The sequence below is a fragment of the Streptopelia decaocto genome (assembly GCF_964273445.1).
Source record: "Streptopelia decaocto genome assembly, chromosome: Z".
Lineage (NCBI taxonomy): Eukaryota > Metazoa > Chordata > Aves > Columbiformes > Columbidae > Streptopelia > Streptopelia decaocto.
This window is the reverse complement of record NC_138657.1, coordinates 54,437,491-54,462,706: the sequence shown is the minus strand read 5'-3', so window position 1 is coordinate 54,462,706 and position 25,216 is coordinate 54,437,491. Positions and strand designations below refer to the sequence as shown.

At 39.7% G+C, this 25,216-nt stretch overlaps 1 protein-coding gene across 1 annotated transcript in view; it reads left to right on the top strand.

Annotated features, from left to right (window-relative positions):
• Positions 1-310: 310 nt before the first annotated feature.
• Positions 311-25,216, top strand: part of RAB3C (RAB3C, member RAS oncogene family) — a gene marked incomplete at both ends in the record, with an annotated part of 113,555 nt that continues 88,649 nt past the window's right edge. The window contains one exon of the mRNA XM_082074991.1: positions 311-538. Within this exon, the coding sequence (XP_081931117.1) occupies positions 311-538 (228 nt within the window). The remainder of the gene's footprint in view (positions 539-25,216) is intronic.

Genomic DNA, 25,216 nt, shown 5'->3' with positions numbered 1-25,216 from the left:
TATATTTTCACTATCTGTTTCATTTATCACATTTTCTGAATGTAGATCTTTTTAATGATGTACTCGAGTATGGTCCTGGATTTTTAGAATTATTATTTTTTTTTGTACCAGTCACCAGTGGCATTTACATCCTCTTTTGCAAATAGAACTATTACCATGGGTACAAGAATCATAAAAATGAATTAAACCTCTGTGAACTTCTTGAGTTCATTCAACTAGGGTATCAAAAACGCCAATAAAATCTCAGTGTTTCCAGTTTTATATGATACAAGAGACAATAAAGGTTTTTTTTATTATTTTTTAATTACAGATGTCATCTGCTCAAGATTCCAGATATGGCCAGAAAGATACGTCTGACCAGAACTTTGATTACATGTTCAAACTACTCATTATTGGCAACAGCAGTGTTGGGAAAACCTCCTTTTTGTTCCGATATGCTGATGATTCCTTTACGTCTGCATTTGTAAGCACGGTTGGGATTGATTTCAAAGTAAAAACGGTTTTCAAAAATGAAAAAAGAATTAAGCTACAGATTTGGGTAAGCCAAAAATAATAATTCTATGAACTAAGCAAGCTGTAGCAGTTTGATAGATAGCATTTAAGCTACTGTAGGTTTGCATTGAATGTCATAACCTTTATGTATGTATATATAGCATAGTAATGAAAAAAAGTTAATTATTTTCTGCATAATTTTTCTGTCTTGAGTAATAGAATGTAGTCAGTATTTTTAAGGTATTGAAGTCCAGCAGAGTATATCTTCTGAATTCAATTCCATTAAGAAATAAAACAAGTTGACACATATTGATATCTGTGCAGTGAGGTAAAAACAACTGTGCAATATACAGGCTATTGAAAGTTACTACACGTTACTAAAAACACCAGTTAATATCTAGTTTCTTCCCACAAAAATTATAAATTCATGTAGGAGCTACGATGCTGGATGTGTAACAGAAATCATAATTTTTGCTCTGTCAATTATGCTTGTTATCCTGATCACCGAACAGGTCTTCCTTCTTCTGTGGAGAAAGAAAATGTGTGGAAAGAGTGTAACAGCTGTCTCGCCTAAGTGTACAAAACCCCTTAACTCATGCCTGCACCTTAGAAATGGTAGAAGGATGCCAAATGTAGGAAAGTGTGATGCCAGGCAATAGGTGTTATCTTCCGCAAACTTTCCTCAGAAATTAAGGATAGCCAAAACTTATGTATGCGAGAGCTGCTGATGCTCACATCTCCTAAGTATTGTGTGACAGGGTGATTCTCACTTAAAGGAGAGGGGGTTTTAGGAGAACATTTAACAATGTGGGACCTGGAGTAAAAGCTTCAGGTCACTTCCATATTTCTTGGGTGCTTAAAGATTCTGAGCAATGTTTCCTTTCTGAAATAATAATAACAGCCTTATTAGGCAAGATTTTAGATTTTTTGTGCATGAATGCAAATATTTAAAAAACGTATTTAATGACGGTCAGCCTTAAATCTCAGGAAACCTGGGGTCAAATACAACCAGTTCATCTAATGTGTTTTGAACAGCACATTGAAAATTGATAATAAATTGAATATCTTTATTAATGTAGCACAAAGGTGAATTTCCCAGAGTTTCCTAGGATATAACTCCTTCATGTCTTTTAGGTAGGCTTCACTCCTTGATATCTCATATCATTTGTTGTTCTGTGCTCTCTAGGAGCTGGAACACAACCTACTTGCCTCTCAACTTCTCTACTTTTTTTAAGCTTATCTTCTTGCTATTATCATGGCAGCGCTACATAGCAGATAACTGTATGCCATGTGTATGCTTTCACTGCAATAACTTGATAGTTTCATTGTAGTACTTCGGTGTTGGAGGTGATATGCTAATTCACATAGACATTACCTTATTATTTTTTTACTATGGAGCAATAAAATTGTGTTCACATTATAGTCTTTGCACAGTTCTTCTTTTAATCATCAAGTATATAGATTTTATTGTTCATGTCTCCCCTAGCAAAAGCAGGAACCTGAGTTTATGACGTATTAATGTACTTAGTTTGACACCAGTATATTTCTCATAATGCCTTGCCACGGCAGACTACAAATAAGTGCATGGCTCAAAGCAGTCCATTAATCTAAGTGTATTCAGGGCTATCCAGGGTGCAGAGAGGATGCAGCAGCTGTATTATTGCCAGTTGGAATAAACTTCCAGTTCTGGCAAAATGGACTTTTTTTGCACATGAATGGTAGTAACATGCAAAGTCCAAATGGACCCTGACAGTCCTTGCTTGAAAAATTTTGCAATTTTGCAAGTGAAACAAACACAACAGCTCCATGGGAAGATGGAGCAGAGGTTCAGACCGCAGAAGAAACCTTTCCAAAGTCATCTACATAGGATTAGAGACAGGACTTCAGATCTTCCTTTCATGCTAAAGCTTTTTACCCCGTCCAGCAATGCATCTTGGTGTTTTTAGTTTTGTTTTGGGTTTGTTGTTGTTTTGTGGTTTGGTTTTGGCATTTGTTTGTTTTTGTTTGATTATTTGTATTTTGTTTGTTTGTTTTTGTTGTTGTTTTGATTTTCTCATTAAAACTTTATTGCCAGTTCTTAAAAGGCCTTGTCATTGCCAAATTAACTCAATTTGCAACAGCTCACTGTTGCTTTTTGCACTTTTTAGATGCAGTATTCTGCTTTGGAGCATTGTGTTGCAGTTATGCCTCCTAGTAAATTGTCTGACTGTTGCACATCTGGGATGTTAAATAAAATTAGTTAAGTACCTAAGAAAGCTACTCTAGTGTATGAATTCTGAAATAGAGCACTTTTGCTCCATCTTGTAAGCTATATCAACAGCCATTATTGTCCTTAATATACAGTATCTGTATGTGTAACATCTGTCTATGTTATACTTTATTACTTTTCTTTGATTATGCAAATGTCTTTCTAAAATGAATAGTACTCCTGCTATATCCATTTCCATTTCAAACTGAATTTATGAAACATTGCTTATATCACATAAAATAGAAAATTGAATTAATTGTAGTGAGTGTGATTTGATGTTACTTCTGAGTAGAAACATACATGAAGCTATAACACTTCTTTCAAAAATGTGTTCTGAATGACAAGATCAGAACTGAATTACTTTGCCATGTGCTGCAGTGAAGAAGTACATGGAATGCTGCTGTTCTGCTGTTGTTGCCTGGCAGTAAGATGCAGAAATGTGTGAATAGTGATGCTGTTTATTGCTAAATTTCCCTAGCTAGAGCCAGAGTTAATCCAGTATGTGTTTTGTTACAATTTTGTACATGTTCTTATTGGGTAGACATTGAAACTTCTTGTTTAATAGCCATTTCAGCATGATACTTTGTGTTCAACTTGAAGCATGTTGGAGCTTCTAACACCGATTTCCTCAGAATAAGACTGTCATATGCTTAGTTGTGAAGGGTGCAAGTTTGTTTGAAAGTCAGCATGGGCACTCAAGGAACCAAAATCATTATTTCTTAATGAAATTCACTATATGGTTATCACAGATGAACTAGCAAGGGTTAACAAGCTAAAGTAGGTGCTATCTTACATACTGGGATGCCCTGCAGGTCTTTTATTTGTTTGAGGATTTTTCTTGCTTTGAGGCAATGGTGTCTTATTCTTGGATTCAAAGGACCTGCCTTGAATTGTCTTCTTTCATGTTCAATTCAGGGAGCATGGGGCTCTCTCTAGTACTTACTGTTACATCTTTTTCATTTGGTCAGAAAAAGCCTGCTGGGAGCACTGTAACATTTGCTTTTTTTCCATCTGAGTCAAACACCTTCTTTCCACAATGTTTCTTACTGGAATTGAGAGAGGTTCAGAGTTTAAGTGCTATTCATTGGTGACAGCAAATTACATTGCCATAAGACCACCAGCAGGCCCTGAAATTTTGTTTCACAGCAAGTTATAAATGTGGCAGCCTTGGTATGGACAGATGAAGGCAGCATATTAACAGGTTTTTACCTTTTAAAGGAGAGAAAGCCATTAAAAAGATGTTTTACCTAAAAAAGGTATTGATTTCTCAACAGAAACTATATGAAACTTTGGAAAGGAATTGTATCCATATACAGCACATACATGCACAGGATAGAACTCCATTGGAGGACTTTAAGATGTTTTACAGTGTCAAACAATAAACAGCAATACATTTTTCCTCCATTTGGTTTGAGCTGGCAATATTAAAAGGACAGGATTGGAAAGCTACAAGATACTTTGTGTTTCAAACTGCTAGATTTCAAATTAGGTTGAATTATAAAAAATGACTTGTCAATACTAATTCTGACAAAAACACTCACTAAAGAAAATTCTTAAAAGCTTAAAGAGGTGCAAATCAGAAAACTAAATTAAGTTTAACTTTATAAATCTGTCACTGTATTCCCTGTGTAAATCACTGCATTCAGTATACCTGGTAGCTGTGGTGCCATAAAATTTTGCGTTACTTTTTGTAAACTCAATGGTTTAATAGAAATAAAGACTGCAAGAGCTTATGGAGAAAAATCATAGAATCATAGAATGTCCTGAGTTGGAAGGGACCCGCAGGATCATCAAGTCCAACTCCTGCCCCTGCATATGACAACACCAAAATTCACACCATGTGTCTGAGGGCAATGTCCAGCCTCTTCTTGAACACTGTCAGGCTTGGGGCTGTGACACCTCCCTGGGGAGCTGGTTCCAGTGCTCCACCACCCTCTGGGGGAAGAACCTTTTCTTAATGTCCAACCTAAACCTCCCCTGACACATCTTCCTGCCATTCCCTGGGGTCCTATCACTGGTCACCAGAGAGAAGAGATTAGCATCTGACCCTCTTCCTCCCCTTGTGAGGAAGCTGTAGACTGTGATGGGGTCTCCTCTCAGTCTCCTCTTCTCCAAGCTGAGTAAACCAAGCGACTTTAGCTGCTCCTCATATGGCTTCCCCCCTAACCCCTCACCAACTTCACAGCCCTCCTCTGGACACTCTCCAGTAGCTTTATGTCCTTTTTATCCAGTGTCACCCAGACCTGCACACAGTGCTCCAGGTGAGGTCGCACCAGTGCAGAGCAGAGCAGGACATTCACCTCCCTCTCCCGGCTGGCAATGCTGTGCTGGATGCACCCAGGACATGGTTGCTCTCTTGGCTGCCAGGGCACACTGTTGGCTAATTTGGACAGTAAAATTTTGTTAGCTAACATTTTTCAAAATAAGTCATTAGAATAAAGCAGGGGAAAGGAAAAAATAAAGTGCAGATATTGATTCCTAGGAAACAGAGTGAGATTTACAAAGATAGGTCAACATATTTGTTTAACTGGCAGTGTATCCATACCACACCTTTAGCTCATGCTTAAAATTTACTGGATCAGAACTCTCAGTGATTTCTAACTTATTTCAGTACAAATTTTGTTTGAGGAAAAATGCACCAAGTTTTTCCTCTCTGATCTGTTTATTACGCAAAAGTGTTCTAACTGCATCCATACATCAATATTTGTGAAGCTTCTGTCTGATTTCAGCACTTCGATGCAAATATAAAATAAGAGCTTTTTGCCACTTAGATTGTTTTTTCCTGGGACTAGCCATAGACTTCATGGACTAGTTAAAATGATCACACACAAGTAAAAGATACCCTCCTAGAGAAGACAGTGTAAGACCTACTTGTGTCAGCATATCCTTCCTAGAACTGTGTATGACAGTTTGATTTGATGCCCTAATTGTTGCTGTCTTCACATTAACTGTTTTCTATAAATTGCCACAGGGCTTAGGGACTAAGTGAGGACTAGGTTTTATATGCTGAATGAAGAAATCCAGTGTCACCACACAAAAAACCAACAAAACAAACAAACAACAACAAACCCCACAATAAATGTTAGGCACCTGATTTTTTTTTGTCTCTACAAGCTTCCTAACCATGCTTTAGCAGTAAAAAAGGGTTCAGTTGAAATTTTTCATGAATGTGTGTGTGATAGAGGAGTCTGTGAGAGTATCAGTGTGAATGAAACTTGCCTTGATATTGGAGTGTTTAAAGGGTATTTTACGGTAACTTGCAAGCATGAAGGCAGTGTAATATTGCAGAAATATCCCTTAACAATGACTAAGGCTACAGCATCAGTGCAAGAATCACTAAATACACTTGTTCAGAAGAAAGGTAGTGAAAGATGATGCAATAAAAGGGGAGTTCAGAGTAGCATGTGGAGATAGCAGATAGCAAATACAGCAGATGTTTCATCACAGGAATTTCAGGGCCTGACTTTGTCATGTCTGACTTATCTGAGTATTTTCAATCTATATGATAGTCACATCAATGTTTATTTCATTATTCCTTTTTCAGGTGCTTGTAACAATGCGTAGCTGCTGCTTTGAATACATAGCCTTTTTAGATGAGGATAGTAAATCTAATCTTGAAAATGAAATTTCCTCATCTCAGCATGAAAATCAAATTGTATCCATTAGTTTATAAGGCAACAAGTGACTTGAAGACAGCAATATAGGAGGCTGAAAACTGCAGGGAATTGGGATTTCTCTGGATCCATCTGTACTAATAAATTAAACATACCAAGACTGTCCTTTGGCGTTGAGTCTAGCTGGCATGGTATAGCTTTTGTCCATATGTTTAAACTCTTTACTCTCTGAAAGAGAATGGATACATCCAGATTTTATACTGGGAAAGGTCTCTGTCATGTGCTAAGTCCTGAACCTTGCCCAGGAACCATCTGGCAGAGTGCTGGCAAGCCTGGTTCAAAACTATGCTGGAAAACACACTAGCAGTTTCATTGTATAGATTAATTCCATAACCCGGAAGTGCTCCCTGGCACAACTTAATTTGGTGTTATAGACATGGCCTGAAATGGCAGCAGCTTCAGCCAGCCTTGGGCTAGGGTGACCTGTCTGTGGCGATGAGCAATGTAATGTGTTCACAAATGTGTTCTGTCAGAAGGCTCTAAAGAAACCATCCCTGGGAAAAAAAGATGGTTAATGAGGAATGCAGTTGTGATGACTAGAACACAAACTGTTGTTAGACTTTCCATTGTAGGCAAAAGAAGGTGAAATTCTGGGCAACTTTGGTTTTAGTTTAAGCTGCCCTCCAGGAGGTGAATGTAATCCCAGTTGTGGGTGGATAGTGTTAGCCTAAAATATTCCCTTTCATCTCCTTTGCTTATTTCTACACAGTGCATATCTTTGAAGAACCATGAATAATATTTACCTGAAAGTTTTAGGGTAGGATCCTGTTTTTGTACTGCTATGTTATTTCATGCAGTGCTTCTTACTTCTTCACTGAAAGCTCTTCCACTTATTTGCAAGTCATATTTGGTACAGTTTATTTCTCAGAAATATGGGCATTCATTAGTGATTATTTTTCCGTAACTGGGTTTTCTCCCCATTTGTTTTCTTGTTGTTGTTTTGTTGGGTTTTTTTTTTTTTTGGTAGCACCTGGAGTTTTCAACAACAAATATTAAGATTTTCACAGCCAAGAGAAAGCCCATTATAGTACATACATTACTATTGTATTCAGATCTTAGTCAGAGAACCACCAGGAGTTTTTAATCTTTGTGTGGCTTGGGGGTCTTAGTTACTTCCAGAACTTGTGTATTTTCCTTAATTCAGGGATTCCCGGTGCTCTCTTTACCTTGCCCAGTTTCTTCTGTATTCGGTTTCATGTTCCTATCCTTCTGTTTATATTAAAGTGTCTCCCATGGATCCAATTCAGCTCAGGTTTCCATTGTTTTAGACATGTAGCCAAGAAAAATATGGTTGAATGGCTCACTTTTAACCAGTCAAGTGGGAATGAACAGGTGGGAAGGGGAGACAGCTAATGTAGATATTTGTCAGGGAAGAAAAAACTACTTACCTAAAAAGCAGACAAGACAGCTTACCTTTTCTCTAAACTTTAATAGATGCTAGTAGTTTATATAATCTATATAAAGTATACATAATATAAATAGTTTAGACAGCTTGAAGTTTAAAGGCATTGTAATAGAAATAAATATAAGCAGAGACTGAAAAGATAATATATGTGTTGCTATTTGAAGTTTAATTGCTATTGCTTCTACAACAAAGCATGAAGTGAGAGAAAGCTCCAAAGAGTCTGAGTGAAAATGGGACCAAGAGTTTATGAGACAGGGCACCCTAAATGGTATAAAAACTTAGGAATAATTACAGATACTGCATGTGATGGCTTGTATTATTTCCTTGCAAATCACACTGCGAAAATGGTAACATATGTGATACTGCAATCAATTATTGGAAAAAATGAAACGGAAGTCTGTAAAACTTTTTGCAACAAATACAACCTTGGGACCTATTCTGCAAGTAAAATATAGATGCATCCATTATAAACAATACACATCTTGTAAAACTGCTTGATGTATTTCTTGTATAGAACCAGGACCTAGTCTCCAGTGCCGAAGAAGATCTTGGGAATGTAAAAGGAATACTCAGTTCAGATAGACTCCAGTGCAAAGAGCAGAGAGTCTCTTTGCGAGACTGGCCGCTGATGGCACTTCTAAAACTGGTATGCTTTTATTTAGAAAGTACCCCTGGCTATTCAAATATCGATGTGGTATTACAATTTTATTGATATAAAAAGCATGTGTCTTGAGGGTTTCAAACATTGGCTCTAAAGCCAACTCTAAAAAAGGATGGTGCCTATCACGTCGGCACCCTGGCTTTCACTACTGATACTGCTACTTTACTGTGATTTTAAAGTTTACTTAATGTTTTTGTTATCACAACATCAACTTCTACTGATTCATTGAGACACATTCTTATCTTTATACCTGAGAAAGCTGATAGGATGTGTAAATTTTAAGGCATATAAAGCCTTTTGGTTGCTTAATGCTGCAAGATGGTGCATGTTAGTATTGCCACTTAGCTATAAATGATGTGGTTATTTTAATGTTTCTTTTCAGCTCCTTCCCCTCCTGCTGCTTCTACTTCTAGTCTGTGAATCTCTCTACTTAGGTAAATGCATATTGGGAATTATGACTGTCTTTCAGTTGGACCATCTGTTTTTCTGTTTTCCAAATGAAGTTGTGCTGCTAAGGAACTGTGTGATTCTGGGGAATGGTGACCATGAACAGAGCCACTCAGCCTCAGGCCTGTAATTTAAATCCAGGACAGAATTGATCAGTAGCTGTTTCTGTCTGACGGCTCTTTCGTTGATCTATGTGAAATGAGTTCAGCAGTCTTAGACTGGTTTCTAATTAATGTATGTCTACTTTGCTTCTCTTAAAACTATCTGAAATTCTGATGTCACTAACATTGCTGCACTTTCTTAACGTGCATTATCCTACTGATTATTCTAGATTTAAAATTGGGTTTTAACCATTTGCTTTATGTTATCTATGTCAAAATTCCTAGTCCTTGAGTGTTAGGAGAGTAGTTGGAGAAGTATCATCTGTGCTTGCTCTATATTCCTTCCTAGGTAACTGTTTTTGGCCACTAGCGCACACTAAAGAGCCCTGCAGCCTGATCCTGTGTGCTTGCTCTTATATGCACCAAAGTGGTTGAAAACCCTTGGTGTCAGATACTTTGGAAAGGAAACTTGAGGTAAATGTCAGTCCTGCAACTGCAACTAGCATTAAATTCCACTATTTATCCTAATGTTCCAATAGTTTTGTGAAAGCCTTCTGTAATATTAGGTCAAAGATTTTACTCCTTTACAAAGTTATGTGCTTTACAAAATCCTCCATTGCCTGCTTCAAAACTTTGGCTGTATAGCTTTGCTTGCAGCATAGAAATCAGGTCTCTGTGACCAGCTTAGCACTATATATATATCACAGCTGGACTTTAAATATTCCCTGATGGAGATTTCTGTTATCAGTAAAATGATACATCTGTATTCTGAGGCAAAGATTAATTGGAAACACAAGGTGGCATTTAGCATAATTAAAATTCTAAATAAGGCTTATCTTGCTGTTTAAGTGGAAAATTCCAGGGGATTCTTTAAAAGAGGCTGATCTAGGAAAGATAGAGAAGTTTTTCATACATGTGTACCTGAATAGCAAGACCCTTGATTTTGCTTGAAGAGAGGAGTCAGGATGGAAAGGAGAAAGGGAACAGAATTATTTTGCTGTGCATTGGTCTGAAGCAAGAACAAAAATCTTGTGTTAATGTTGAAAAACAAATAAACCATTTTAATTGTTCAGGCTCAATAAAATCCAGAGAAATCTGACAGAATACTTTGAACTGTGAGACAGAGCTTATGCTTACTAAGCTATTGTTTTAAGAAGCAAGAATAAGTCTATTTCTAAAATGAAATTAATGTTGACAGCATTCCTTAAAGTGAAATCACTGTGATGCCAGGTCCTTGTGAACCATTTAGCAGCACATTTAAGACATCTATACAGCTGCAGTGAATCTACAAAGAAAAAAAAAAAAAGCCTGTATAGGCTCTTTTCTGCATTTTAATAAGATTCGTGTTGTAGATTAGAGCAAACTGTTGCACTCTTGCTGTGTAGTTGTTGCTTTGAAATCAGAGGACCAGTGCCTTGGACAGGAGCCATAATGTAAATACCATGAAAAGGAAAAGGGGGGTTTAGAAACAGTATTTAAAGCTCACTTTTGCCTTCTCCTGCTGCTCAGTGCAAGCTGTTTGCCTGTGCTGTGTTAGGACAGCTTGAAGTCATTCTTAAATTATGTGGGGTTGAGAGGAGCACAAGTGATTGAAGGAGGATGGGGTTCACACAAAACTGACTCATTTATTTGACATTACCCAGTTTGCATTGTGTTCTGGAAGTAAGCTTAAGTGCATTTTGTAAGAAGCGAGAGCCATAAGGCTCTGTGTCAGGGCAGGATAAAGTTTATAGTGGCAAACACATTATGGACAATGCACCCAGCTTTTACATGTGAAATGATGTCATCAAGCAAAACAGCGTCCCTGGAGGACTAAGCTCTATATTTACATCAGCTAAGAAAAGTCAGTTAGGATGTTTTGGTTGCATTTTTTGTAGTAGAGAAGCTGCTTTTTTCACTTTTCTTTCTTTTCAGAGTAGTTGAAGGATAATCTCCCTCAATCCTTTCTGAATAAATATATTGTTCTGTAATCACCGAGGTATTTTTCTGGTTTAGCCCAGATTTTTTATTACTCGTGGCTCATAAACAAGTTATTTCCACAGTTTTTACCTGTAATGACTTATTCATTAATTACAGTTTGAGAAATACAGAGAATTCTACTTTAGTGAATACAGTCAACAACTCAGATGGAAGTTATCAATGGTGTAATTTAACCAACTTCTTTAAAATTGGCATGGTACCTAGGTATAGAGAGTTCTTACTTTCCTGCCCATCAGATTATTTAAGTGTATTTATAAAAATGAAAGTAACTCAGGTCTGTTGTAGAAATCAGTTGTTCTGTTCTGACAGTGAGAATGACACTTAGACATTTTTGCCCAGTATAGATGGATGACCGTTGACTCTCATCTGTTTTATTTGGAAATAAAACCAACCCTGTACAAAGGAACATGAAATAACCTCTCATAGATGTTTCTGTTTTTCCCTTCTTGATGGGTTGGGTCTGTCACAGTGGCTAGCAATGCCTATATTTGTTCAGCTTAATGAATCATTCTAAGATGAGCTGAGCTAAAAAACCCTAGAAGTTTAATGTTTTGTAATTCTATATTCACCTATAACTAGGACTGGTATTTTCTGCAGTGTCCTAAAGTATTCTGGGACTTCTTATTTCTGACCTCTTCTCCTAAAGATATTCAAATTCTAGCCATAATATGAGACACTTCTTGACAGCAATAAGTGCAGTTTGATTCAACTGTAATTTCTTTGAAGAAATGTGTTCATGACGGGTTCCTGAATTTTAGTGGATATGATCACACAAAATGGCTTCACCCTTGCTAACTGTCGCTGCCCACCTGGTGTAGGGAGGCGCAACCAGCTTGTGTAGTGGGTGAGTCCCACCCACACGGTGCTGCAGCAGCGGGCGTGGTAGCTTGTGCAGCAGGGTGCAGAGAGCACTTGTTGTTTGTCAGCCCCTCTAGCTTATTGCCAGCGTCCCGGACTGCTGACGACCATGGTCGCCACCAGAAGGAGAGCTTGCCTCAAACAGACTGTAGCTACACAGACTGAGGTTCTGTCCCGAACGGTGGCTGTTCAGGTCTCCGGCTGCAGGGAGTGCCAGAGCCTGCTGCTGCCGGGGGACGGAGGCCAGCACTCCACCTGTGTGAGGTGTGAGCAGGTGCAAGATCTGCTCGACATGGTCGTCAAACTTAAGGAGGAGGTTGAGACGCTGAGGACCATCAGGGAGTGCGAAAGGGAGATCGACTGGTGGAGTAACACCCTGACGTGCCAGTCGGAAAGGTCCCAGGGAGGTACCTCCCAAAAGGAGATGGACCTCCTGCCCTCTCGGACAGAGGCAGAAGTCCTGAGACAGCCCCACCCTTGTTGCTCTCAGGCAGAGGTAGGGGACCGAAAAGACGACGAGGGTTGGAAGCGTATTCCGGTTCGGCGTCGCGGGCAGCCCCCCTCCCTGCCTGCTTTGTCTCCCCAGGTGCCCCTCCGTAATAGGTTTGAGGCCCTGGATCTTGAAGAAGAGGTAGGTGAGGAGGTGATGCCAAGCCTGCCTACAAGATCACGTAGGAAGAGGCAGTCGACTTCACAACTTAAGACTGCCTCTGATAAGAAAGAAAGAAGGGTGATTGTAATAGGAAATTCCCTTCTGAAAGGAACAGAGGGCCCAATATGCAGAGTTGACCCTCATCTTAGGGAAGTTTGTAGTCTACCTGGAGCCCGGATCAAGGATATCGCTAGAGAGCTCCCCAAACTGGTGCACCCGACGGACTACTACCCGCTGCTGGTCTTCCAGACAGATGGGGAGGAAGCTGCTTCCCGTAGTCTGAGGGGGATGAAGAATGATTTCAAGGTCTTGGGAAGGATGGTGAAAGACTCAGGGGCTCAAGTGATCTTCTCTTCACTCCTTCCATCTTCAAGTGATGATGTGGGATGGAATAGGAAAATTCACTCTCTAAATGGTTGGCTCCAAGACTGGTGCTACAGGCAGGGCTTTGGATTTTTTGATAATGGTTGGTTTTATAAGACACCAGTCTGGACACTGTCACGTGGGAAAGGTTTATCTCGCAGGGGCAAAAGGATGCTGGGGCAGGAATTAGATGGGCTCATTTGGAGAGCTTTAAACTAGGCTCGAAGGGGGATGGGGTTGTAGCTGGGCTTGTCCCAGTGGGGCTGCATTCTAAAACTGATGAGGACCAGGTGGCCTCCTATGCCCCTAGGGAGAAACTGGTGTGCTCTGCTCACTCCCTGAAATGCCTGTATACCAATGCGCGCAGCATGGGGAATAAGCAGGAGGAGCTAGAATCCTATGTTCGGTCGGGAGATTATGATCTGGTGGCAATTACAGAAACATGGTGGGACAGTTCACATGACTGGAATGTGGTCATGGATGGCTATGCCCTTTTCAGGAAAGACAGGCCAGCCAGGCGTGGTGGTGGAGTTGCTCTCTATGTGAGAGAGCAACTACAATGTACTAAATTCTGCCCAGGAGAGGATGACGAGCGAGTTGAGAGTGTATGGGTCAGGATCAAGGGGCAGCCTGGCAGGGCTGACACTGTTGTGGGTGTCTGTTACAGGCCACCAGATCAGGCTGAGGAAGTTGATGAGGCCTTCTATGGGCAGCTGAGAGTGGCCTCACAGTCACAGGCCCTGGTTGTTGTGTGTGATTTTAACTTCCCTGATGTTTGCTGGAAGGACCATTCAGCCAGCCAGCCACAGTACAGGAGGTTCCTCCAGTGCATTGATGAGAACTTCCTCATGCAGATGGTGGAGGAGCCGACTAGGAGAGGTGCACTGCTGGATCTCATCCTCACTAACAAGGAGGGTCTGGTCGAAGCAGTAAAGGTTGAGGGCTGCCTGGGTTGCAGTGACCACGAGATGGTGGAGTTCAGCATCTCGTGTGGCAGGAACAGAATAGCAAGTAGAATTGCAACCCTGGACTTCAACAGGGCTAACTTTGGCCTTTTCAAGCAATTGCTGGGGGAAATCCCATGGGCAAGACTGCTTGAAGGAAAAGGGGCCCAAGATAGCTGGGTGGCATTCAGAGATTGCTTCTTCCATGCTCAGGATCAGAGCATCCCCACACGTAGGAAGTCAAGGAAGGGAGCCAGGAGGCCTGCGTGGTTGAATAGGGATCTGTTGGGTATGCTCAAGCAGAAGAGGAGAGTTTACAGGTCATGGAAGCAGGGGCTGGCCACTTGGGAGGAATATAAGGCTGCTGTTAGAGGATGTAGGAAGGCAGCTAGGATAACCAAGGCCTCCTTAGAATTACAGCTGGTGAGAGGGGTCAAGGACAGCAAAAAGAACTTTTTCAAATACATAGCAGATAAAACTAATACCAGAGGCAATGTAGGCCCACTGAGGAATGGGGTGGGTGCCCTGGTGGCAGAAGATACAGAGAAGGCAGAATTACTGAATGCCTTCTTTGTCTCTGTCTACTCTGCCGGAGGCTGTCCTGGGGAGCCCTGTACCCCTGAGACCCCGGATGAAGCCAGGTCAATGGAGGAGTTTGCTTTAGTTGATGAGGACTGGGTTAGGGAGCAATTAAATAGTCTGGACATTCATAAATCCATGGGTCCAGATGGGATGCATCCGCGGGTGCTGAGGGAGCTGGCTGAAGTCATTGCTGGACCGCTCTCCATCATCTTTGCCAAGTCTTGGGAAACGGGAGAGGTGCCCGAGGATTGGAGGAAAGCAAATGTGACTCCAGTCTTCAAAAAGGGCAAGAAGGAGGACACGGGTAATTATAGACCGGTCAGCCTCACCTCTGTCCCTGGGAAAGTAATGGAAGAGCTTGTCCTTGGTGCCATCTCAAGGCATATCAAGGATAAGAGGGTTATTAGGGGCAGTCAGCATGGCTTTACCAAGGGTAGGTCATGCTTGACCAACCTCATAGCCTTTTATGAGAATGTAACAAGGTGGATGGATGATGGCAGAGTGGTGGATGTGGTCTACCTTGACTTCAATAAAGCCTTTGACACAGTCTCCCACAGCATCCTCACAGCTAAGTTGAGGAGGTGTGGTCTAGACAGTAGAGTAGTGAGGTGGGTTGCAAACTGGCTTAGGGAGAGAAGCCAGAGAGTGGTAGTCAATGGTGCGGAGTCTAGTTGGAGGCCAGTATCTAGTGGAGTGCCCCAGGGGTCAGTGCTGGGGCCAATATTATTCAATATATTCATTAACGATTTGGACGAGGGAATTGAGTGTACTATCAGCAAGTTTGCTGATGACACTAAGCTGGGAGGAGTGGCTGACACACCGGAGGGCTGTGCTGCCATCCAGCGGGACCTGGACAGGCTGGAGAGTTGGGTGGGGAATAACCTAATGAAATTTAACAAGGGCAAGTGTAGAGTCCTGCACCTGGGCAGGAACAACCCCAGGTTCCAGTATAGGTTGGGAGATTACATATTAGAGAGCAGTGTAGGGGAAAGGGACCTGGGGGTCCTGGTGGACAACAGGATGACCATGAGCCAGCACTGTGCCCTTGTGGCCAGGAAGGCCAATGGCATCCTGGGGTGTATTAGAAGGGGGATGGTTAGTAGATCGAGAGAGGTCCTCCTTCCCCTCTACTCTGCCCTGGTGAGACCCCATCTGGAATATTGTGTCCAGTTCTGGGCCCCTCAGTTCAAGAAGGACAGGGAACTGCTGGAGAGGGTCCAGCGTAGGGCAACCAAGATGATTAAGGGAGTGGAGCACCTCCCTTATGAAGAAAGGCTGAGGGAGCTGGGTCTCTTTAGTTTGGAGAAGAGGAGACTAAGGGGGGACCTTATTAATGTTTATAAATATATAAAGGGTGAGTGCCATGGGGATGGAGCCAGGCTCTTCTCGGTGGCAAACAATGATAGGACAAGGGGTAATGGGATCAAGCTGGAACACAAGAGGTTCCACTTAAATTTGAGAAGAAACTTCTTCTCAGTAAGGGTGACAGAGCACTGGAACAGGCTGCCCAGGGGGTTGTGGAGTCTCCTTCTCTGGAGACATTCAAAACCCGCCTGGACATGTTCCTGTGCGACCTCACCTAGGTGTTCCTGCTCCAGCAGGGGGATTGGACTAGATGATCTTTTGAGGTCCCTTCCAATCCCAAACATACTGTGATACTGTGATACTGTGAACTGTGAAGTAGGAATATGAGAGTGAAGCATGGAAACATCCCAGTTGGCTGGATGGAAATGTAAGATTCTTTAACTGTATGAACGAAAGAATCAAATACATTTCCTGGAGAAGAAGGAGTTTAGTATCTAAAAGAAGGATGGGTAAGGAGCCAATGACAAGCTGTCTTGAAAGGAGAGGTCATCAGACTTAGAATGGATTGTGGAAAGGTTTTAAGATTCATATATTTCATAAACATAATATATAGCAGGTATATGCTAATAAAACTTGTTCATGATGGGCAGTTGGGAAGTATTACCAGTATAGGAGAGGATCAGTATATCATACAGAAAAAAATAGTAACTTTCAAGTGCCAAATAGTAGAAATGGAATTTAAGTTATCAGTACTACAGAATCACAGAATTGCAGAATCACAGAAATCACCAAATTAGGCACTTTGGGAACAACAATAAAAAATTATTTTAGAAACTAGAAGTTACTGAGTCAGTAACCACTGAAGAAAGGCACAATCTGCATATACAAGAAAGAGAAAGGATTCCTACCAACCATCCAGTGAAAAACTTAATATGGCTCTTGCATGTGCCTGGTGAAGTATCCCCAGAGGGAAATAGAAAGAAACAAAAAGTGTGGCTTTTTGGCTGTAGAAAACAAAGGCAAGTCTAGTACTTTATTATTATCATTATCATTATTATTATTATTATTTTCAATAAATCTACTTGATTTTGTCTAAAACACTCAGTTCACCACTGAGAAATAGTTTGGACATGGAATATTTGCATACAGGACTGTTACATGTTACCAGTGTGCTGGTAGAAGAAACCTGTAACAAATGAACAGTACATGAAGTGATGGTCTGTATACAAGACAGAAGCTTTAATGAATTGTCTTAGAAAATGTGTGGAGTTAGGCTGACAAATCACACATGCACATGCTCCAAAATGCCCCCTCCCCAAACATACAGTGGAAATTAATGCTTGTATGCTATTCTGAATATGGCAGTGGTCTTAAAGTACCTCAAAGACTCAAGGATTTATCTTGCTTCATGTCCATTATGACCACCCTTTTTCTTATTTAGGTTGAATTCCTTTCAGAAAGTCCATCCTTGCAGATGCTAAGAATGCTTTTTTTCACAGTACTCTGCTTCAGGTAGTTTAATTAAATGAGAGCCTCAGAATATTGTCATTAGCTGGCTGCACCACATAAGACAGAACTGGTGGCAGGTAGAAAGAGCCGTAACGGAAGTCAAGGGCGATCAACATGAAATCAGTTTGGTCATTGGATATGATGAGTCTGGCAGAAAAAGAAACTCACGAGACAGCAACGGAGTGAGAACACGTATGTTTGCCTTGTTGCAGGGAGTATAGAATTTGTCAAGACATAAGGGCATTAAAAAGATAATATAGTGGCAAGGGGGCTTACAGTTGCTTTGGCTGGGAAATTAAAAGGCTTAGAAAACGAGTATGGTGCTAGTTTGAGAGGAAGAGAGAAAAAAACTATATGATTGAAGCATATATGAGGAGTCCTGTGAAAATGAATGTCAGACCTGAGGAAAGACAGTAATTAACAGCCTGAAGGATAAAGAGACCCTACAGAAAACTCACATAGTACAGGAGAAATGCCTCTACACTGAAGATAATGAAGGCCATTATCTTCTTACAGGAACATTAGCCTTAAAAGCTAAATGGGAGAAAAAATGATAGATGACATTTGTATTTAATACCCTTAATTGGACCTCAGCTCTGGGGATTAAACCCATATGGACTTAGAGCTGAAATCATGAACACTTCTTGTTTTATTTGGAAGGTTAAGACTGCCTATGGAAATGCCCTATTGTAAACCAGCCATTATAAGGGCTAGTCTACATGAGTGGAATGAGCCTGTGATTTTAAATGGATAGGGGGAAACCTGGAATCTCTTAATACAATTCTCTCAGTCCCATACATGTAGAAAAGCAATGCAAGTCCTTGATAAAGGACATTGCAAATGCTAAAAGTTTACATGAGTTAAGAGAAGTCTGGGTAAATTCATCTAAGAGGTACTCACTGGGAGTATTTATAGACATAGAAACTACTTCTAGGTCATGAAATCACAGAGCTGCAGGCAATGGGAGGTTAGGGGGATGTTAGAAAGAGTTATCATGTATGTCTACCTTGCTGTTACAATTATCCCAAAGAATTTAATCATCAATTCTTCTGTCATTAATCCATCATTATAGAGGATACCGACTAGGCATACTTTGATTTGACCCTGCAATACTGGTTGTACATAAATGTCTATTTACCTGTAAAACAGACCAGTCCTTTACCTTCTTCCAGGAAAAACTTCCCTGCTTTTTAGGAAGCTATATTTCCTAGCTACAAAGTGCAAGGAATTTCAGTCGAGCCATTTCTATACTCAGGCCTCTGTCATGTACGAATGAGCCTTAATAATTTGAAAATAGCAGGATCCAGGGAAATGGGAACTTTCTATGCCTGTCACTTGCAACAAGGTTTTCTGAGAGCTGTCATGTAGTAGTAAACAAGTAATCACAGAAGAGGTTGGGGGTGCAGCATGTTAGGACTGCAGTCTTCTTGTTTCATCATGGAGAATGGTGCAGGGTCAGATTTGAGTAAATCTTTTGGCTATACTTGTGCTTTTATTCCCATTTTTAAAGGATTGTTAAGAGGCTAAAGTTGTTATAATTATCGTGTAGTTCCTGCTAGATTACATACTAGCTCTCTTTTGCTAAATTGTAAAATTTCTTTACTTTTTTTTTAAGCCTCAGATGTTAGAGTATATTTCCTTCTGAATTCCTTTAGAAATCCTAGCCCCAATGTAATGGTACTCAGCCATTCATATTTGGGCCCATGGTGTCCTGTATGACAGCCAGACTTGATCTATGAAATGACCAAAAATTGAAAAATAAAATACATTCTCACACATGTAAACAAGGAAACAAAATAAGGGAATATTAGTAATTTACATTATTAGCCCAGGCTGTATTTGCCTAGAAATAAACCTTTTATGGGTCAACTCTGAAAAATAAGTTGAGTAACCTCGACTTAGAAAGCCCCATTTTCTCTGTACAAACACTTGGATGCTACTACCTCCTACTTGACTTGCAATTACCATTCCCTATCGAGCTCTTAGTTTCTTATTTTTTGTTCATTTTCTGGAAAAACAGTAGAGGCTGTCTCTGTTGGTAATGATGGACACATGTTCATCTAATACATCTTTCATTTCAGTGTAGTCATTGTGCAAAGCAAAGTTTCCAGCATACAGAGTGCTACCACACAGAGTCTCAAACACAAAGCAATGAAATGGGAGCACAGCATGGCAGCCCTCTCATAGTAAAAACAGGCAATGTTTTTCTAAACATTTTTAAGTTTGGAGGCTTTTTTCTCTTTTGCTTTCTGCCTAATGTACTTGCATGTAGTACAGTGAGAATGTGAGGAGTACCCATTGGGTTTGCCTAATTTAGAGCCCAACTCCAGATAAATTCTGCTGAGTGCAGATGTAATTTTTTTACAGATTTTTCCCTATGTTCAGAAGTTCTTAGGAAATAGAATCATTCTGCAGGCTGGGAAAATCCACATCTGACAGCTTTTTCTTTCTGATTATGCAGAAAGGGGCTTATGTTAATGATTTACCCAAATATAACTCTCAACAGATCAAAGTGAGCGTGTCTTTCAAGAGTAGCACTCCCCTTTTGCCATGGCTCTTTCTATTGGCAGCATATAATTAAATCCACAGGTGTAGCCAGTGGCACAGGGTACCTTAAGTGTATTTATAAACACGGCCTATGTAGAATGATTTTTAAATGCTGGAAGTGTATTGTTTTTAGCAATTGAAAAAAAATGGGTAGGGCCACCCACATAAAATGTCCATTAGTATATCTTCCATTGATTTGTCTCATTAAATATAATTCTCAACATAAGTAATGCAAGATCTTCTTCTGCCTGCCTTGTGGATTTTGTCAGTGGTGCATGAACAATGGTTTCAAATGTGGTTGACTGCCTAATAGGTTTTTATCCCATGTAACTTTTAGTAATAGGACAAATCATCCTCTATGGCAAACCACTTCCAAGTCTGTAAGAACCGATGTTGAATTACTGTGGTTCATCCTCTTGGTAACCCAAATTGTATCTCCAGGGCAGCCAGACTTCTAGCATTTTGGTGATTAATAGGCTCTGTTTTCTGTTTCTGGAAAGGGTTTTGTAGTCTGGCTTTGAATAGACTAGGCAGGAAAGAAATAAGTTTAACAACTTTTAATGTTCTTTAAGGTCTTAACTTAACTGATTGACAGTCTTTCATCCAGAACTGAATCACCTGTAAAGCTAAATTACCAGTTACCCTATAATTTGCATATTTTGGACACAACAAGGGTTGTGATCAACGGTGCAAAGTCAGTTGGAGGCCTGTACTTGTGGGATTCCCCAGGGCTCAGTACTGGATCCAGTCCTGTTCAACTTGTTCATCAGCCACTTGGACAAATAGACTGAGTACACCCTCAGCAAGTTTGCTGTAAGGATTTAGGAAAGATTCTAGCTCCAATACAGCAAATAAATGACTGAATTTGACAACAGTATATTAAGCTCACGATCTAACAGTTTTATCAATTGATGTGACTGTAGTGAATGAGTCAGCAGCTACATTGTAGGAGTTGAGCTCTGACTATTACATCAGATTTTTTCTTACACAACTAAACTAAGTGATGTTTTCTGGACCGATCCTGAAGAGATTTCCACTTGGATTTCTCAGTCTGGTAAGCTTGTGGACAGAACTTCCAAACCTGGTGAAGTTTGCTCCTAAGTGGTTCAAAGAAGAAAGCCTTCAGAAAACTATAGAAAAGCAACTTGTTGTTTTATCTGTTCTGGAATTGTAAGTAACTGTTACACTTGGGGACAGATTTTCAATTGTGAACAACATCAGTGTTCTTCCACTGAAGTGAAAAGAGACACGTTAACAAGCTTAGTAAGGTGGACATCCAGGTTTTATATTGGAAAATGGGAGGTGTAGCATAGAAGTGGAATGACAAACTTAAGGTCTTAGCTAAGATTTAGGTATCTGCTCAAAGCTAGTAGTCTACCATGGATCTGTAACTGGTAGTCAGAAATAGCTGTTTTCAGAAGGTGATTTATTCTGTGCTAAGGTTTATTCTATACCTTTCTAGAAGATAAATTCCCTGTAAAAGTTTCCTTTTTGGAAATGTATGTTCTGTTAAACTGAGAAAGAAGTAGGCCTACAATATAATAAAATAGATGCTTGTATTTTAGATGTTTCAATCCCACCCTTAGCAGCTGGAAAACAAAGGAATACCTTTGACAGCAAGAACAACCAGTGGTTGAGAGTTTACTCTTGGTTTTGTCATGGCTTTTCATAAGTTTTGCAAAGATCTGTATGCTGTAAATTAATGACCACCAGAGCACTTCGGGCAGGTTGTATGTATCACAAATGGTATTAAGGAGACAGACACTAGCTGAGGAATAAGTGGTTTGCATGCAGAAACCTCCTGTAGCTGGATGCCATTCCTCAGATGATGCCAGTGGTTTATAAGGCATTTTTTATTTATTAGAACCAGGTGCTGTGTTCTCATTCTGAATTCCACTGTCTGGTGAAGAAAAGGATTTTGCAGAGGAAAATTAAGATGAGGACTAATAATTATCAGTCAGGAAAGTTTAGAGCTGAAAGCCATGAATATGCCAGCTTTGTTAATTTTTTCTGAAAGGGGATGGGACAGTAAGTAGCCATCAATTCAGAATTTTTAAGAAAAGCAATAAAGCTTTCTAATCCCAGTGTGTATGGATAGATGCTTAGATCCATTTTACAGAAAAAAGTTATCTTCGTTGTTTGATCTGATGTCTCTATGGAGACTAAATGATTATCTGAATTTTGTTGTAATCATGGGTCTATCCTGAAAAACCTTTGTGGCAGAATCCAGAGTATTCTAGAAATTTTCTATTCTAGAAAGTATTCTAGAAAGTTTCTATTCTTGTTGATCCAGAAAATGTTGCTGATGCTGTATTTTTATGGAAAAATGGAGAACTGAGAATAAAGCTCATACGTTTTGTTTTGGATTGGGCTTATATTTTCCAGTCTTTTATGCTGTGAATCATTTTAAGAGGTGTTTGTGGTGGTTGCTTCCCATGGCAAAAGAGATTAAAAATTGCTATTTTGTCAAGCATTTCTAGTAATTATTTTTCATAAGCAAAAATTACTTTTGTTACAGTCAGTGGCATAGTGCCTCATACAGGACTTGCTAAGGAGGTTGTATGATATCTTAAGCCTTTTAAAAATTTTAAGTGATCACTTTTAAAACTACTTCTAAGAGTTGACTTCTTTCCCCAAAATCTTCTGCAAACTGATGTATTTTCATATTTGGAAAAGGATCACACAGATCTTTCCAGTCGGACATGCGCCACACAGCCAAAGGATTCCTGGAGCAATAACCAAACTCAAGAAATAACTTTAAAATGATCTGGCAAGAATTTCCTTGTTTTCTCTTCTTATCTGTGGGAGTGAGCAGAAATCTGTGCTTTATAACCATAGCTTAGGAAAAAAATATGTAATTAATTCTCTCAGTGGTGCGTTCTGCTCACCCATCCGTTTTTCTGATCTGTTTGTATTTGTCAGAGAACACTGTGTAATGCCTGGTGCCATTCTTTTTACTGTTAATCATCTGGACTGTAATTTAATTTTTCCTTATACTGTTCTGCATCAGAAATCTTAAATAGTATTTTTTCATAGAAGCCAGGCATTTCCCTTGAATACAAGCCAAGATTTTGCAGCACATGTTTTAAGTAAATGATCTGCATGTGATACTAATCATTTTGGGTTTCTCTTTCTCAGTCTGTAATAGGCTTTGGCACAAATCTGTACTTTCCTATGTCTTTTCAAAATTATTTCTAGGGCTCTTCAAAGGGGAGAGCTATAACTCATTTTTATGATTTGGCCTCCATGCCAGAAGCTGCTCACTTGCATGAAAATAACATGTTTGCCTCTACCATGCATGAATAAATTCAAGAGAAACTGTGTTCTTTGTCTTTGTACTCTCTCCTGCTTTCAGGAGCTTCCAGAACAGAAATTACTTGCAAGTGAAAATCCTAATTCTCCTGATCCTCAGTCACATGAATTAGACGATTGCAAATAGAGGTTGCTTGGACCAATAAAGACTGGAAGACCAGGTCCGTATTACCTACCCTTAAAGGTCTGCATCTGCAATCATTCAGCTTCAAATTTTACCATCAGCTTATCTCATTTAAGTCATGGTTAAATATATTTCCACCTAGGAACAATTAATTCCTGTGACAGCTGCCTGGTCTCAAATCACATTCTGTACCCATGTGCCTGTAACACATGTAGTTAATTACAACAGAGGACCTGAAAATGTTATTAGAGTCCAACCACTTAGAGACCCTCATTAATTACCCACAGGGCTATCTGTGATCGGTTACATTGTCCGCTTAGTATGATCTGTGTAGCATTGAGTCTGTATAGAGAAAAACCATAAGAATTACACATGGAGAGAGAAAGCATCTAGTTTCTACTCTGTGAAGAAGAATGCATAAGGTTCTTCAGAAACAGGAGAAAAATTCATGTTGATATCTTTCTGGAGTGTCTGATTTGTGATGTGATATCTAAAATATCAATGTTCAATTAATGTATATGTACCTTTCTTCCTGTTACTTGTTGTTAAAAGTTACTATGCTTTTTGAGGTATGTTATTGTTCTTTGGATTCCCTACTGAGCTTTTGAGCAAGGAGAGAGAAGGGAAAACAGTAGCTGAGAGGTGCACTTACAGACTTGAGAAACCCACTGCTTTTCACAGGAGACTGTCACATCTTCAGGACATGTTAGTCTTCTTGTGTACATGCATCACCTGTTCGTGTAGAGTAGGGCTAAGACTGGACCTTCTTTTTGCAGGAAAAGAGGTAGAGGAAGTCAGAATTTCAGCTATGTAGGCTGCAATAAGAGGGGACACACCATATTTAGGAGCAGAAGTATGCTATGGCATTTTTTCCCCTCTTAAAATATTCTGAAATATTAGAGTGTCTCCTCTATTTCTTTCTACGAGTGCCTTATGTTACATTTGGTAAGGAGAGAGGGTTTTTTCAGCACCTAGCAGATATGAAACATGGAATCTGCATGGTTTTTCCACTGACCCTCTTGGAATATCCTTGTAGTTGCTGGAAACAGCCTTTTGGCAATAAGATCAATGGTGATACCTCCCCCACAACATTTACAAAGCAACTGAGGTGCAGAAGATTGTCACAATTTGCCTGTAATCCTGACAGAGCAAAGCTGTTATTCTTCAGTTTTTCTCTTGCACTTTAACATTGTTTTCACCCACTGCCAATAATTTCTCAGAACATCTTTGAAGTAATCAGCATATGGCCTTCCTATGTGATTGCTAATGAGCTTATTAAAAGCTACAGCACAAAATTACAGTTGCATGTGATTTTTACCTGACTTTACATTTGGCTTTTATTTATCTGCAAGCACTTCGTGAAATACTGTGGGTTAATAACTTTGAAGAGCTATTCTCTAATGTTATTTGAAAATAGGGAATTCTGTGGGCAGGGAATACTTAGCTTGGCAAAGAAGTTTAATAACTTTTACTTAAAGCAACATTTCTCCCCCTGTCCTTGGTATAGAGAACATGCTAGATGACAATCCTGACAGTAAAACCATGAATTCTGTAGAAGTTAGGTGTACCCAAACAGTGTGTAGATCTTGTGCTAGCTATCTGTTTAGGGATAAATATCAGTCTTAATCCTAAAATGGCAGCTTGGTATCAGAAGAACATGGGACTATTTAAATAGTGAAACATTTCTTGATGAATTCCCAAAGATTTCCCATAGAATAGCAAAAGTCACTGAACTGTTTTCATCCTAAAATAAAAAAGAAATTTTCATGTCTGCCAGTAAATGAGAAAAAGGTCAACTGGGAAACTGCAAAATATTGTTCTTACTTCAGAAAACAATATTTCTGCAAGCGTATGTTTTACTTTGTTTTCAGGTGTTTCTTTCCCTGCTGCCTTTTAAGAGTTAGCATATTCATTGTAAGCTAAACATGATGTTTGTTCCTCATGTTGTTTCTTCTTAAGGATTGAACTCCACAGTAGTAAGAATTAAGTGGAACTAACTGCACTAATCTTAC